This window comes from Diachasma alloeum, unplaced genomic scaffold (assembly GCF_001412515.2).
Source record: "Diachasma alloeum isolate Michigan unplaced genomic scaffold, Dall2.0 Dall_scaffold_00288, whole genome shotgun sequence".
NCBI classification, from domain to species: domain Eukaryota; kingdom Metazoa; phylum Arthropoda; class Insecta; order Hymenoptera; family Braconidae; genus Diachasma; species Diachasma alloeum.
The window spans coordinates 1,293,093-1,307,849 of NW_021680427.1; the positions used below are offsets into that span (position 1 = coordinate 1,293,093).

The following is a 14,757-nucleotide window of genomic DNA, read 5'->3' on the forward strand; positions in this document are numbered from 1 at the left end:
TCCTTTTGGAATTGTTATTCTATTATTTCCAATGTTGACGCAATCTTGCTTGAAACCGAAGAGCGTACATTGTGGGTTTTATATTACATTTTTATTATGCTTTCTTTATAGCGCGAAAGAGGTTGACAATTCATTTATCCCACTCTTCTCGTTGGGAAGGTATGGGGTTCAATGGGATTCATATACAACACCATTAGCATATTATGATTCAATCATGCACGAAAAAATTTAATAGAACAACGTAACGAATTCGCTAGACAATTCTATTGGATTTTTACTGAACATTCTATTAGTTTTTGGCCGATTCTATATTGATATGTTCTATAGAAAAATACAATCGAATTTCATTTTTCTATGCAATTTATTCTATTCAGATATTTTCTATAGAATTTCCTCGCCTTAAATTGTCGAAGTTTTACTCATTCTAGACGGTTAAAAATTTTTCCTGAAATTTCCGGTACACTTTTTGGAAATTTTTATCGCATTTAATAACCACTGAAATTTTAAGGAATTTCGTCATTGAAAATTCAGAATTTCATGGAAAAATCAAAGAGAACTGTAAATTTCAGTTCTATATTTCCCTGAAAATAAATAGAAAACCAGAGAATTCCGGTAAATATATTCTGGAATTTTCAGGACAGTGACACTGAATGCGATTTAGGAGCAAAAAAAGATGAAAATTCAGATATCACTGAAAATTTAATGTAATTTGGCACTGAATATTCATAATTCTGGAATTTTACTGAATTTTCAGTGAAACCTGAAATTTCGTTATTTTTTTACCCCTAAATCGCATTCAGTGTGATTGTCCTGAAAATTAGTAGTCAACGGTCCACGAAATTTCATTTTTTTTCTAACAGTGTGGCTTTCTTTCCCTTTGAAAAATTTGAGCCGATTTTGAAGTTCCATATCAAATATCTCAATAGAATAACTGACATAGAAAAGTGGAATTCTATTGATTTTTTTTACAGAATATTGTTATTGAACATTTCATTATAATCGGCTACAAACTAAGAGGGAGTTCAATACAAATCCAATAAAATTCTCTAGCGAATTCACTAGGATTTTCCATGACATTTTTTCATACGTGAACACATCAAGGTGTAAGTGCACGGGTGAATAAAACGCATATAGAAATTTTCTATGCGGATTGCGTATAGTATTTCTATAGCATTTTCGTTTATGATATTCTCATATTTCTATACGGATATTTTTTATACAAATTATTTCTATACGATTTCTATAAGTTTGATCCTATACGACCCACTACCACATGTATAGAAACATTTCGTATGGAGTTGCGACATTTCTATACGTTTTTCTCTGGAGCGTTTCGACATCTTTCGTATGAAAATGAAAATTTATGTAAAAATTTATGTATAGAAATAATTCGTATAGAAAATATTCGTATAGAAATATCCGAATATCATGTACGGAAATCCTTTAGAATTTCTATACGCAATCCGTATAGAAAATTTTTATACGAAATGCATCTCACGAAATGAATTTCACAAATTTTTTAACATATCGAATTTTCTTCAAAATCTATTTAATGCAAAAAACAATCGAATCACATGAATTAAATTTAATTCATATGTAAGTGACAATTCTATTTTCCATATTCACTGATTGAATTCTTCAATCAAGTTACATTTTATGATTTGAAATTTGGAAATGTAAATTTGTGTTTCATACGTGTGGTGCGTATGCATAGCTGCTACGCCTTTTTGGCTGTACAACGACGAAATGGACTATTTTATTTTCATCTACATTTTATTCACTCTTGCATTCGATCAGTATCGGATTCAATAATATCGCTTATTCCAGATTGTAAAGTCATTGCTGCAAACAGAATGCAAGTGCCATGGGGTATCTGGTTCATGTACTGTGAGAACATGCTGGAGAACATTGCCTAGCTTTCGACAAATTGGTGATGCACTGATGAAAAAGTATTATCGCGCGAGGCCTGTGCTCGCTGTAACACCACCAGCACCGCCAACGACTCAGGTACATTAGCGCTGAACTAAATTTTTTTTTTTTTAATTCTTCAACTTCCCGATCTAGGGAAGTTATAGTAATTACCCCAAAAATCAATAATCGATTTTTTATCAAATGTTGACATTTCAAAATGTCCACATTCATTTTCACCCATTTTTAACACGATGTCCGTATGTGTGTGTGGGTGTATGTGCGTCGACGCGTGTGTCCTCAGAATTTTTTTTTATCGTTATTTTACATCGCTTCCACCCGGTTAGGGTATACTGCGATGATGATCAGGACTTTAAATGGTTAGATCGCACCATATTCTACCCGGCCGGGATTTGAACTCGGAACCTTTCGCATGTGAGGCAACAAACTTTTTTTTTAACCATATTTTTATTCAACAGTACAACAGGATATTTACGTTTATTCACAGATATTTACATAAAAAAACAGGTATATAAAAAAATTAATGTAGTATATTGGGTTTTTTTCTACAACTATGGTCACTTTGTAACTCGAGTTTTAACAGCGTATTAGTTGTTTATTGACGTTTCCATAACAGTTTATTGGATTTTATGCTCCATACGGTAGCATTTTGTGTTTGTTATTTTTCATGCGCCCCAAAAAAAAAGAAAAAGGATTTAAAAAAGAAAAAAAAAGTGAAGATAACTAATCTGGTCGTATTTATGGTGAAAAAAAAGACGCTCTTATAATTACGTGATATTGTGGGAGAAGATAATAGGATTTTTGGGAATATATAATATAAAAATCCTATTTCTTAATATATACCTTATCTTGTGGATTTATTTATGGTATAGACGGTGTGTTAAGTATCACAGTCTGTTACATCTTTTAATTATTTACTACTGAGTCATTTTTCAGTTCATCTTATTATTAAATTTTTCTTTTTTTTTTATACGTGGATAACTAATTAAGGTGGACGGAAATTGTTCTTGTGTACCCTATTTTGAGTTGTATTTCTATTTCTATTTTGTTCTTTATACGATCGTTCCCTGTTTGCTAATTTGTGGGGCAACGAACTTACCCAATGCGCCAAGGAACCGGGGTTACTGAAGTAAATATGAAGAACCTATATTAATCATTGAAGGAATTCTACCGGGTGAACTCTAAACTTCAATATTTTAGACAACTTTGAAGCACGAGGGGCATTCGGCTGGATTATTCCCTTCATCGAAATTTCCAACCAACAGGAATACAGTATTTGACATTTTTACGGGATAAACAACGATATTTTTATTCAAATTTAAAGTATTGCTGAACAAAATGACGAATGAGAGGAGAAAAATAATTTTTTCATCGATGAATTTGAGCAATTGAAAGTACAATTATTGTAAATGAATGTGGTGTCATCCGAAGAAGTGACGTTAGTAGTGTTTTGAGGGATGAGACTGGAAGACGTCGAAGCCGGTGATTGTTCATCGGAAATGCATGGTCCATCCATTCTCATCTTTTTTAGTAGAGAGCCGTGATTCAACATCCAGTTGCAAGTTGTTGTTAACAAAATTAAGTTCTGACGTTCTCACACTTCACGTGAACTTGAACAGATTACTACCGACTTCATTCGGGTTATCCGTTGTTTGTCGGTAATTCTGATTACCATGCAACGAATTGGGAATTACCGAAAAATTATCGAAATAATCCTACCCCCACTCCACGACAAAACGTCAAATACTGCATTTCTATTGGGTGGAAATTCTGTTGGGGAGAATAATCAGCTATAATACCCCAAGATCTTCAAAATTATCGGATATTTCCCGAATGTTTTGTTGCATAGCAACGAGAGGGATCAGTTTTGCAGATTAAAATCCCGATTTTAAGATTTTATTGCAAAGCTGATCCCGATCGTTGATATGCAGGAAAACTTGAAGGAAATATCCGATGAATTTTGAAGGTCGAGGGGTATTCGGAGGACAATTTCTTCAATTCTGATTTTGGCCGATCAGGGTGCAGTGTTCGTGGTTATGGGACACATTTCACCAAAATGTGAGGAATATCTGTCAAATTCGTAGAAAACAATTGACAGGCTACAGCGAAATTATCAGTCTGATAATTTCCCCGGCTGCAGGGAAATTATCAGTGTGAAACACGTCACGTGACTCCGAATACTGCACTCTGATTGGTCAAAATCAGAATTGAGGAAATTGTCATCGAAATTCCATTTCTTTCTAAAAAGCGAATGAATAATTTTTAATTCTTTTGTTACGCCAAATTTGCTTTTGTTTCGCTTATTGCATCTAGAGAAATGACGTCTTTGAATCCAATCCAAATCTTCATTTAAAATTTTTCTATTCATGTGAGTAATATGTTTTTTAAAAATTGATGAGCTCACATATTTATTTTAATGGAAATTTATTTATTTATTGTTTATAAAATTGATTATTTATCATGTATTGAATTTATTTATTTATACGGATTAAAATCATTTTTTTTGTGAATGTCCCCGAAGAAATTTTCCGCTGATGTAGATGAGAAAATATCCACATTATTCTATATAATGTGGATAATTAGTCCTCGTAAAATAGATGTATGAGGAGTAATTAATTTGAATTTGTCTTCATTCCTCCGATTTTCTGTGCAGAATCGTTCTCCCCTGGATATACTCGTGGGCGTTGGGCTCAATTTTAAATATGCTAATACGCTAGTGCATAATTTCGAATACACTGTCTTCAGACGTTTGAGTACTCTCTGCAAAAAGGGAATTCGCTTACTCGACAATAACTCATACCAATAAATTCATAGCACGTAGTTATAAATGCACTTAAACCGGTATTTCTTCATCATGTGGATCGAAAGAAATTACTCTAGCTCATATCCACCAACGCGATTTCTTTGTCTCTGCATGTACTATCTTCGTTTTCTTCTTCTGTTCATTGAAATCGAAGTGAACATGAAGATGAACTGAAACGATTCAGGAAGTAAAATTGAGAGAAAAACGACGTAATCACGAAATCACGAAACTAATTCCTTTAATCAGTAACTAGAGTAGACGCGCGCATCTCATTTAGTTGTGAGAAGCTTTCTTTTCTTCATTCAAATTTCAAATGTATTAAATTGCATTAAATACACTCATGAATGCATTATAAAAATGGATGATACATAGAAAGAAAAATTCAGTCAATTATAAATATGAGTGATGAGTGAAAAATTAATGAATAATTTTTTTTATTACTCAGAACGGACATTTTTGAATCACTTTTCAAAGTGACCCGATCAGTACTCGTAATTGTTGAAAAATACGTAAAGTGTTATGAATTACTTTTCTAGAAAAATCAACAATTTTCTTGAATTCAGAATTTCCAAAAATTTTCTAGAAAATGGAATAATTTTTTGAATTTTTCTCGAATGAAGTCCTTTATTTTTTTGTGTCCTTTACTTTTTTGTGATTTTCAATCGCTTTTTCTCTCAGTACAATGAAGTATAATTGACTTTGATCTTAGGAATCAGATTATGTGGACCAATCGGCCACCAGGGTAGTGCCGATTCTCGGCAATGATGCCAAGACTCAGGGAAACCCAGAGGATACCTCTAATAGCCAAATTGAGAGGGGCGGAGTGAAGAAATCGGGGAAACCCCGGAGGCCGCACTTGATTCTGAAACGATCCAAGGTCAATGGGGGTGCGGGTATGAGTCAGAAGAGGATACCTAAGCGAAGTGAACTCGTGTTTCTTCAGCAATCACCGAATTATTGCGAAGCTGATCTGGCCCAGGGGAGTCTTGGAACGGTGGGGAGAGCATGCAATCGCACAAGCAAAGGTGACGAATATTTTCATTTTCATAACTACTAGCGCCACCCCTGCTGCGGGCGGTCCATTTAAAATTAATTTGACTCTGGGTTGTCTTGAAATTTAGCTAGAGTTTTATTGCTTCAACTTGAAAGGTCAAAATTTAATTCTTGATTTTCAACCGTGAGGTAATATTTCAAAGATATGGAAAAAATTAGAAAGTCTACTGATTGAGACTTTAATAATGGTTGAAAAATTCCAGCTTTCCAAGGCATCAATATTAGTCACAAACAATCAATTTTCTACCTTGAAAATAATTTTTTCAATATCAGAAAATTTGTTCACGTACAGAATTTTATTCAAAATCTATTTAATGCAAAAAACAATTGAATCACATGAATTAAATTCAATTCATATGAAAGTGACAATTCTATTTTTCATATTCACTGATTGAATTCTTCAATAAAGTTACATTTTATGATTTGAAATTTGAAAATGTAAATTTGCTTCCCCATTTTTAACTGTGAATAAACATTTCACAAATTTGGAAAAAAATTAGAAGGTCCACTTCCTGAGAATGCTTTATAAAATGATTAAACAATTGCAGTTTTTCAAGACTCTAACCTTTTCCGTGAACAATTTCCCAACCTAAAAATCATTTTTTCGAAAGGGTAACAAATTTTTCAACATTCAGAATTTCATTCAAAATCTATTTCATACCAAAAATGAATTAAATTAGATCAGTTGAATTGGATACATATGAGCATAACAATTAAGTTTTTCATATTCACTGATTTAAACTTTCGATAACGTTACACTTCATGATTCGAACTCTGAAAAACTAAATTTGGTTCTCCATTTTTAATTAGGAGATCTTTTTCTGAGAGAGTTTGACAAAATGCAATTTTTCAAGACCTGTTGAAGATTGTTCCATAAATAATCGATTATAAATATTATAAATAAATAAATATAATATTAATATTATAGATATTTTTTTCGAAATCTCAATGAATTTCATGCAAGAAGAATCAACTAAACACGTATGAAGAAATTCAACAGAAAAACTTAGCGAGTTCGCTAGAAAAGTCTATTAGAATCCTCTAGAAATTCTATGGGGATTATATTAAAAATGTAGAGAATTCACGTTAAAAATAAATTTTATTTGTTTTTGTGCTGATTTTATGAGATATTGGATAGAAAAAAGTCACTAGATTTCAATTTTTCTATATGAATATTCTCTTGGACTCTTTTTTGTAAGAACTTGGGCATGAATTTTCCAAGTTTTTTTCACTCGGATCCTGTAATCCAAAACAAAAAATATACCGGAAAAAACTTGAGAAATCTGTGCCAAATAATTTTAATAGAAAAAAACTCAAGAGAAAAATTTAAGCACAAAAATCTAAATCTATTGACTTTTCCTTAACAAATATCTGATAGAATCTGCCCAAAAAACAATTAAAATTTTAACGAGATTTCCCTGCAATTTTAATAGAATCCCCATAGAATTTTTAGAAAATGTCAATAAAATTTTTAGTGAATGTACTAAAGTTTTCTATTAAATTTTTTCATACGTGAATGAATGAATGAAATTTAATCCACATGGACGTGACAATTCTGTTATTCGTGTTCACTGCTTCAATCCTTGAATTAAATTAGTACTTGAAAAATTGTAATTGAGGAATGTAATTATCATTCTCACCCAATTATTATTCTTTCCCAACAGGAACGGATGGATGTGACCTGATGTGCTGTGGTCGTGGCTACAATACCCACCAGTACACCCGAAATTGGCAATGCAGATGTAAATTTCACTGGTGTTGTCGTGTCCACTGCGACACGTGTACAGAACGTACAGAAGAATATACGTGCAAATAAATGGGAGAAGGAAGAAGGATAACCAATGGAGAAAAACAACTATTCAAGTCGAACAAAACGAAAGACTATTGAGACTCACAGTTATCTATATATTCTCCACCGTCCCCAGTGATTCGCGTTTATTCATCATTTATCATTAACCCGAATATGTACTTAAGAAATGTTGATTGGAAGAAGACTTGATAGTGCTTTCTATTCAGCATTCGAGTGGGCTGACGATTTCGTAATGATAGAATTTATTAAAAGCCGCCAGTTTACGCGCAAACGATGGATAGAAGGCACTGAAACATGACATTGTGGGCTGTACATTGGAAGCGATGATTTTCATAAAAATCAATTACTCAGTCGATTATGTACCTATTAATGAATTATAAATATCGTAAGAGCTATTTTTTAATGAATCACCAAGTGCCCTCCTCGGAACTTTTATATACGAATATAAATTATTATTTATTCAATTCGATAAATTATCACTTGTACTTAAACCACAAATGGATTTCCCTCCGCCATTAATAAAAAAGTATTGTAAAAAAAATTCTGAACCAATCTTTGACGCTTTTTATTTTCTCAACTCCTTGAAGGAGAATTTCAGTTCCAAAATTCTCAAAATTCCTGAACAATTGGATAAGTATTTCAATTTCTAGTATAGATCCTTATTCACGAATTATTCAGCTTTAAAACAGGTAATTGTACTAGTATTGCAATTAATTAGACTATTATATGAGTATAAAATTCTGTTAAATGAGATTTCTCTAACTTTGCTTTGTGATCCTCATTATTTCCAGCTGGGAATTCTGTATTCATTTTTATTTATTCAATTCGATAAATTATTACTTGTTTTCACAGAACAAGTGGATTTCCTTTTGCCATTGATAAAAAAGAATTGTAAAAAACATTTCCAAGCGAACAATTTTCGGAGCCTTTTATTATTTCAATTCCTTCAAAGAGAAATTCAGTTCTTAAATTTCCATAAATATATCAAATTTTATCTTCACGAATTATTCAGCCTTAGAACAGGTAATTGTGCTGTTATTGCAATTAATTAGACTATTATGAACATAAAAATCTTCAGAAAATCAGAGTTCTCATAATTGCCACCTTAGGACACGTATTGTATGTGGTCCATAAATCAGATCGTCCCCAGTATCTTCGTAGCCTCTAACTTTACCTTGTGGTCCTTATTATTCCCAGCTGGCAATTCTGTATTCATTTTTATTTATTCAATTCGATAAATTATTACTTGTTTTCACAGAACAAGTGGATTTCCTTTCGCCATTAATAAAAAAGAATTGTAAAAAACATTTCCAAGCGAACAATTTTCGGAGCCTTTTATTATTTCAATTCCTTCAAAGAGAAATTCAGTTCTTAAATTTCCATAAATATATCAAATTTTATCTTCACGAATTATTCAGCCTTAGAACAGGTAATTGTGCTGTTATTGCAATTAATTAGACTATTATGAACATAAAAATCTTCAGAAAATCAGAGTTCTCATAATTGCCAACTTAGGACACGTATTGGATATGGTCTATAAATCAGATCGTCCCCAGTATCTTCGTAGCTTCTAACTTTACCTTGTGGTCCTTATTATTCCCAGCTGGCAATTCTCTATTCATTTTTATTTATTCAATTCGATAAATTATTACTTGTTTTCACAGAACAAGTGAATTTCCTTTCGCCATTAATAAAAAAGAATTGTAAAAAATATTTCCAAGCGAACAATTTTCGGAGCCGTTTATTATTTCAATTCCTTCAAAGAGAAATTCAGTTCTTAAATTTCCATAAATATATCAAATTTTATCTTCACGAATTATTCAGCCTTAGAACAGGTAATTGTGCTGTTATTGCAATTAATTAGACTATTATGAACATAAAAATCTTCAGAAAATCAGAGTTCTCATAATTGCCATCTTAGGAGACGTATTGGATATGGTCCATAAATCAAATCGTCCCCAGTATCTTCGTAGCCTCTAACTTTACCTTGTGGTCCTTATTATTCCCAGCTGGCAATTCTGTATTCATTTTTATTTATTCAATTCGATAAATTATTACTTGTTTTCACAGAACAAGTGGATTTCCTTTCGCCATTAATAAAAAAGAATTGTAAAAAACATTTCCAAGCGAACAATTTTCGGAGCCTTTTATTATTTCAATTCCTTCAAAGAGAAATTCAGTTCTTAAATTTCCATAAATATATCAAATTTTATCTTCACGAATTATTCAGCCTTAAAACAGGTAATTGTGCTGTTATTGCAATTAATTAGACTATTATGAACATAAAAATCTTTAGAAAATCAGAGTTCTCATAATTGCCACCTTAGGACACGTATTGGATATGGTCCATAAATCAGATCGTCCCCAGTATCTTCGTAGCCTCTAACTTTGCCTTGTGGTCCTCATCATTCTTAGCTGGAAACTCCGCAGTCATTTTCAAGTATTTCAAGGCTTCATCCTTCTTCTGCAATTTCAAATATGTTTTTCCTAGGAATAAGAGATTGTGGCTGTAGAACAAGGGATCGATTCTCTCGGCAGTCTCGAAGTATTGCAGTGCTTCTTCGTACGAGGAGGAGGGGACTGTTGAGAATATAGCTGATGCTATTTTTCTCTGGTACCAAGGCATGTCTGCTACACCGAAACACCAGTTTCCCAGCATGTGGAGGATTGTAGCGTCCTTTGGATTCAACTCAGCAGCTTTCTGAAGTGGATAATACAATGATGTTAGAATCTTCATGTTCATTAATCAATTACGTAATGAAAAAACAAAACGAGGTAATTCAATTGCACTTAAAGATTTTTGTTTATTTCTGAGAATTTAAAAAGTAAGCGAAATTTAAAAAAAAAAAAAAAAATATTTTTTATGCCATAGGTGCCCAGAATCACGCGATTCTAACCTCGCTTCGCTCGGCAGAATCGCGGATTCTGGACCCTATGACATAAAATAGTTTTATGTCAAAAAACCCATTACGCACTTGTTGCGTAATATACTATTTAGAGCAAAAATGAATATATAATGACAAAAAAGTTGGAATGATTTAGTTGCTGTTTAATTTCAATCTTTCAAAATCAATATTTTCCATCAATAATCAATTTTCGCAAGAGAAATATCATTATTTTGAAATCGAAACAAATTGTTCCATATTAAAATTTCACCCAAAATTGATTTTATTTTAAAAAACATCAATTAAACTGAATAAATCGAATTTAATTCATATGAACATGACAATTCTACTTTTCATATTCACTGACTTAATTTTTTAGTAAAATCAGATTTTATAATTTGAAGTTTGGAAATTTGAATTTTATTTCCAATTTTGAACTGTGAAGAAACATTTAAAAAATCTAGGAAAAACTGGACGTTCTACTTCCTGAAGAAGCTGTAGAAAATGGTTGAAAATTTGCAGTTTTTCGTAACTTCAACCTTTTTCATAAACAATTTATTGTTATGATTTTAATGTTCACTAATCAATTTCATAATGAAAGAGAAAAACGAAATCATTCAATTCAATTTGAGAATTTTCTTAGAAACGTCTGAAAATATAAGTAAAAGGAAATGAAAATTTTGAAAAATTAGAAATTAAAAAATTGTATTGAAATAGAGGGATGTGCGTGAGAATCCCAAGGCTTTCGTTTTCTTTGATTCAGAGTATATACATATTAGAAAATCGTCATAGAGTTGAGTTAGATCTACTGAATTTGGACATTTGGAATTAGCTTTCTCACCAACATATGTTCTTTGCATGTTACTAAATTCTTAATCCTGGCTTTGATTCCTTCGTACTCGCTCTTGGTGTCTGAGAGAACTGCCATCCACTTGTGGACAGCCCAATGATTATCATCAATTTGCAGAGCTTCCGCGATGATCTCGTAGCCCTCGAAGACCATTCTCTTGGCTTCAACATCGCTAGCACTTTTCGAATGGTTGAAGAGGGCTCGACTCAGTCTCCATAGAATCTCGACATCTTTATTGTCCTTCAGAAGTAATAAAAATTGAGAGGAAATGATCTTATGAAATGGAGAGACATCGGTAGAAAAGTGTTGAAGGACAATAGTTGAAAAATTACATTTTTCCCACACCTGCGCGAAAAGTTCGTACTTCGCTTCATGATGAGAAGGAGGAAAATGAGTACTTTCCACCCTAGCGTGGAAAGTTGTTCCCTCGGGCGGAAAGTAATTAGTACTTGGATATGAATAAATTTGTTACGATTCCGAATAAATGATTTTTATGGTGGAAAATTAATTGTTTATAAATCATTTGTAGAAAATGCTTGTAATTTTCAAAAATTGCAATTTTTTAATCATTTCATCAATCAAAAAGAGGAAAGTACTGATTTTCCGTCCTTTAGCTGAAAGTAATCAGTAATTTCCTTTCTTGGAAACAACTTACCACCCTTGAGCGGAAAGCATTCACTTTCCCCCCGCTCATCGGAACGCAAAATACAAACTTTCCTTCGCAGGCGTGTTAAAAAATAGCATGTGCCCCTCGAGCAGGGAAAACATGACTTACCGCCCTTGGTGCACAATATACTATTATTTATCATCCGTTTATCTCGAAAAGAAAATGATTGAGGGGAAATTTTTCAATTGAACGTACTCGGTACTTGATGAGTAAATCATAAATCTTCTGATATTCTCCGCTTTCGAAAAGAGCGTCAGCCTTGGCGAGAAGAACTTTTTTTGTCGTAACAGATTCCTTGCTGTCGTCCTTTTTCGCTGAACCAAAGAACGCGAGTGATATCGTCGGAACTGACAGTAAACTCCTTTGCGTCCAACGTTTGTGAAACTATTCAAATGAGATAGGAGGTAGAATACTTTGATAAAATAGCAGATTCCCGAGTCGAATATCTGGACCTTATTCCCCCCTATTACCTCCTTAAGATATTTTTTCCTCCTTTATTCATCCTATACATCCTGAATAACTCCTTATATGATCCTGCCTCATCCTAAGGGCGTAAAAACCCTTCTCAACTGATATTTTTTTCCCCCTTCTCCTCCTGTCGAATGAAAAGGAATCATAAGTCCCCTGAATTAACCCTGATAGCCAGGATGATTGAGTAGCTCACTATTTTGTTGATTTCTGTTTGCGGTGAAAATTACTGAAATTCCCATCCTTATTTTTGACTGTCGTTTCTGACCGTTATTTTTGACCCTTATATATGACCCTTGAGTATGACCTTAATTTTCACCCGTATTAAAAATATTTAAAAAATACCTCGAAAGGGTTTGTAGGTTCTTTCCAGGAGGGATGGAGTGAAAAACATTTTAGGGGGTGCAGGCGATAAATAGGTTTAACACACCTGTTTTCCTCCTGAACCCTCGGAATTTGGAAATAACTCGCACGTTCAGGCGGAAACCAGGGGGTCTTTCTGAATGTAAATACACCCTAACTTCATCCTGGTCATCCTACTCATGATAGGTGTTCAAGGGGGAATTCAGGTCCTAATATTCGACTCGGGTTTCATCATTAGGTCTAAAAATTTCCTGACGAATGTGAGTTTATTATAATCACATTACATAAAATTGTAGATGTAATCTATTTTGTGTTTTGAGCAAAGCGAAATTAGGATCGCGGTTTATCGGGTCTAGTAACATAAAAAGGATTTTTACATCCAGAGAAAACCGGGTGAAATGTACTGTTGGCCTTTTTAGGAATATTCTTAACTAAAAAATGAATTCATCGATTGAGTCACAACTGAACTGACTGATCACGCACGAAAAAATTTGATAGAAAAACCTAGCGCATTTCCTAGACAATTCTATTGGATTTGTATTGAACTTTCTATCAATTTTTGGTTGATTCTATTGAAATATTTTTTTCTTTATTTTTTCTATAGAATATTTTTATGGAGCATTCCAATAGAAAGCCAATACAATGGTCTAGCGAATTCCCTAGGTTTTTCTGTGAAATTCTGCCATACGTGATACTTTTCATGAGAGAAATAATTCTCTTAATTCAGGAAATTATTCAATATTTCAGCTAAAAATTGTTCAACATTTTATTAAGAGAATTACTCTTGACATTTCGCCCGCAATTCGATGACTTGATAAAAGGTATAAAGAGTTCAGTTCGTCCCACTATTTCTTAATAATAAATCCTCAATTCTGCCCGAACTTTATAGATTGTTTTTTTACCAATACGTTTTTTAAAAATTCATTAAAGGGAGAGCCCTCGACTTTTGATATATCAGGAATCAAATAAATAATTTATTTCATGCGATTAGGGAATTTATTTCGAATTGATAAAATATATATTTCACCTCATTAAAATATTGTTCACTAAAGTAGGTGAAGTTGGAGTAATATGGACACTTTTGACTTTTTTTAAAATATTAGTGACGGGTTGAAATGTTGATGAAATTTAATCTTTTTTTTTCAATACAAAGAACAATTATTTCTCTTCGTGTTGAGCCTAAACTGAGCTCTATTGATACATTTGTTTCTGAGTTATGAATAATTTTAAAAAAGTCTACAGTGTCCATTTTACCCTACCCTCCCCTAAATATACGAATTTATTAATTTACGATAAAAATCTTGTTGAAATGAATAAAAAAATTCAAACAAAGATTATTTTTCTGGGTGTCTGTGTCCACTAGAAAATACACGAATTCTCTATGAAATCATCTTACAGGAGTTCCTGTACGAAAATTCAATATGTTTTCACACGCGTAAATATCGAATGAAATACCTTTGACGCCGCACTCATAACTTGCAGTGTCAACGTTCTCTGCGGAATTCGGCAAAGCCCCACCAGACGTAAAATTCGTTGAATCACCATAGTTGCAAAGTTTCAAACTGATGCACTCTAATGATTAATTAAGAATGACAATCGATATTCAATTGACAGGAAATGTCGACACTTGCTTAATTCCTAAAAGCAACAATTAAATTGAATCAACAATAATTCACAGATATTTTCTGAACTTTTCGAGACTCGATTGCTCCGACGATTGATCACCCATCGAAGCTCATTAATATTGAAATGTCACAATATTTTAATTATTACTGCACCACTCGAGTCCCCCGACTCGTAGTAACACACGATGAGACGTCAAATCAAACGTCAGCTATAGAACTTTACACCTTACGATGACACCGTTTATCAACAAGTTTTTTTGGTACTTCCTAGAATATGAGGGTCAGTTCTCATCAGCTGCGATTG

The 14,757-nt window shown here is 32.9% G+C and overlaps 2 protein-coding genes across 4 annotated transcripts in view; one reads left to right on the plus strand and one right to left on the minus strand.

Annotated features, from left to right (window-relative positions):
• LOC107038764 (protein Wnt-7b) overlaps positions 1-8,138 on the plus strand; it is an 89,865-nt gene extending 81,727 nt beyond the window's left edge. For all 3 annotated transcript variants that reach the window (XM_015258017.2, XM_015258018.2, XM_015258019.2), the window contains exons 6-8: positions 1,828-2,007; positions 5,442-5,757; positions 7,450-8,138. In XM_015258017.2, coding sequence (XP_015113503.1) covers positions 1,828-2,007; positions 5,442-5,757; positions 7,450-7,601 — 648 coding nt within the window. In that variant the 3' untranslated portion in view covers positions 7,602-8,138. The remainder of the gene's footprint in view (positions 1-1,827; positions 2,008-5,441; positions 5,758-7,449) is intronic.
• Positions 8,139-9,308: 1,170 nt separating this feature from the next.
• On the minus strand, positions 9,309-14,739 carry LOC107038768 (regulator of microtubule dynamics protein 1). Its single transcript, XM_015258024.2, has 4 exons — positions 14,284-14,739; positions 12,193-12,381; positions 11,322-11,570; positions 9,309-10,296 (listed from the first exon to the last, which is right to left on the minus strand). The coding sequence occupies exons 1-4, from the start codon at positions 14,371-14,373 to the stop codon at positions 9,949-9,951; spliced, it is 876 nt and encodes a 291-aa protein (XP_015113510.1). The 5' UTR covers positions 14,374-14,739; the 3' UTR covers positions 9,309-9,948.
• Between the last annotated feature and the right edge of the window lie 18 nt (positions 14,740-14,757).

Bases quoted from the DNA above. Each gene is read 5' to 3' on its own strand.
- LOC107038768 (XM_015258024.2), bottom strand. From the start codon at position 14,373: ATGGTGATTCAACGAATTTTACGTCTGGTGGGGCTTTGCCGAATTCCG. The intron at 12,382-14,283 runs GTATTTCATTCG...TCATTTGAATAG, and splicing joins TTATGAGTGCGGCGTCAAAG to TTTCACAAACGTTGGACGCA. The intron at 10,297-11,321 runs GTGAGAAAGCTA...TATCCACTTCAG, and splicing joins CATGCAAAGAACATATGTTG to AAAGCTGCTGAGTTGAATCC.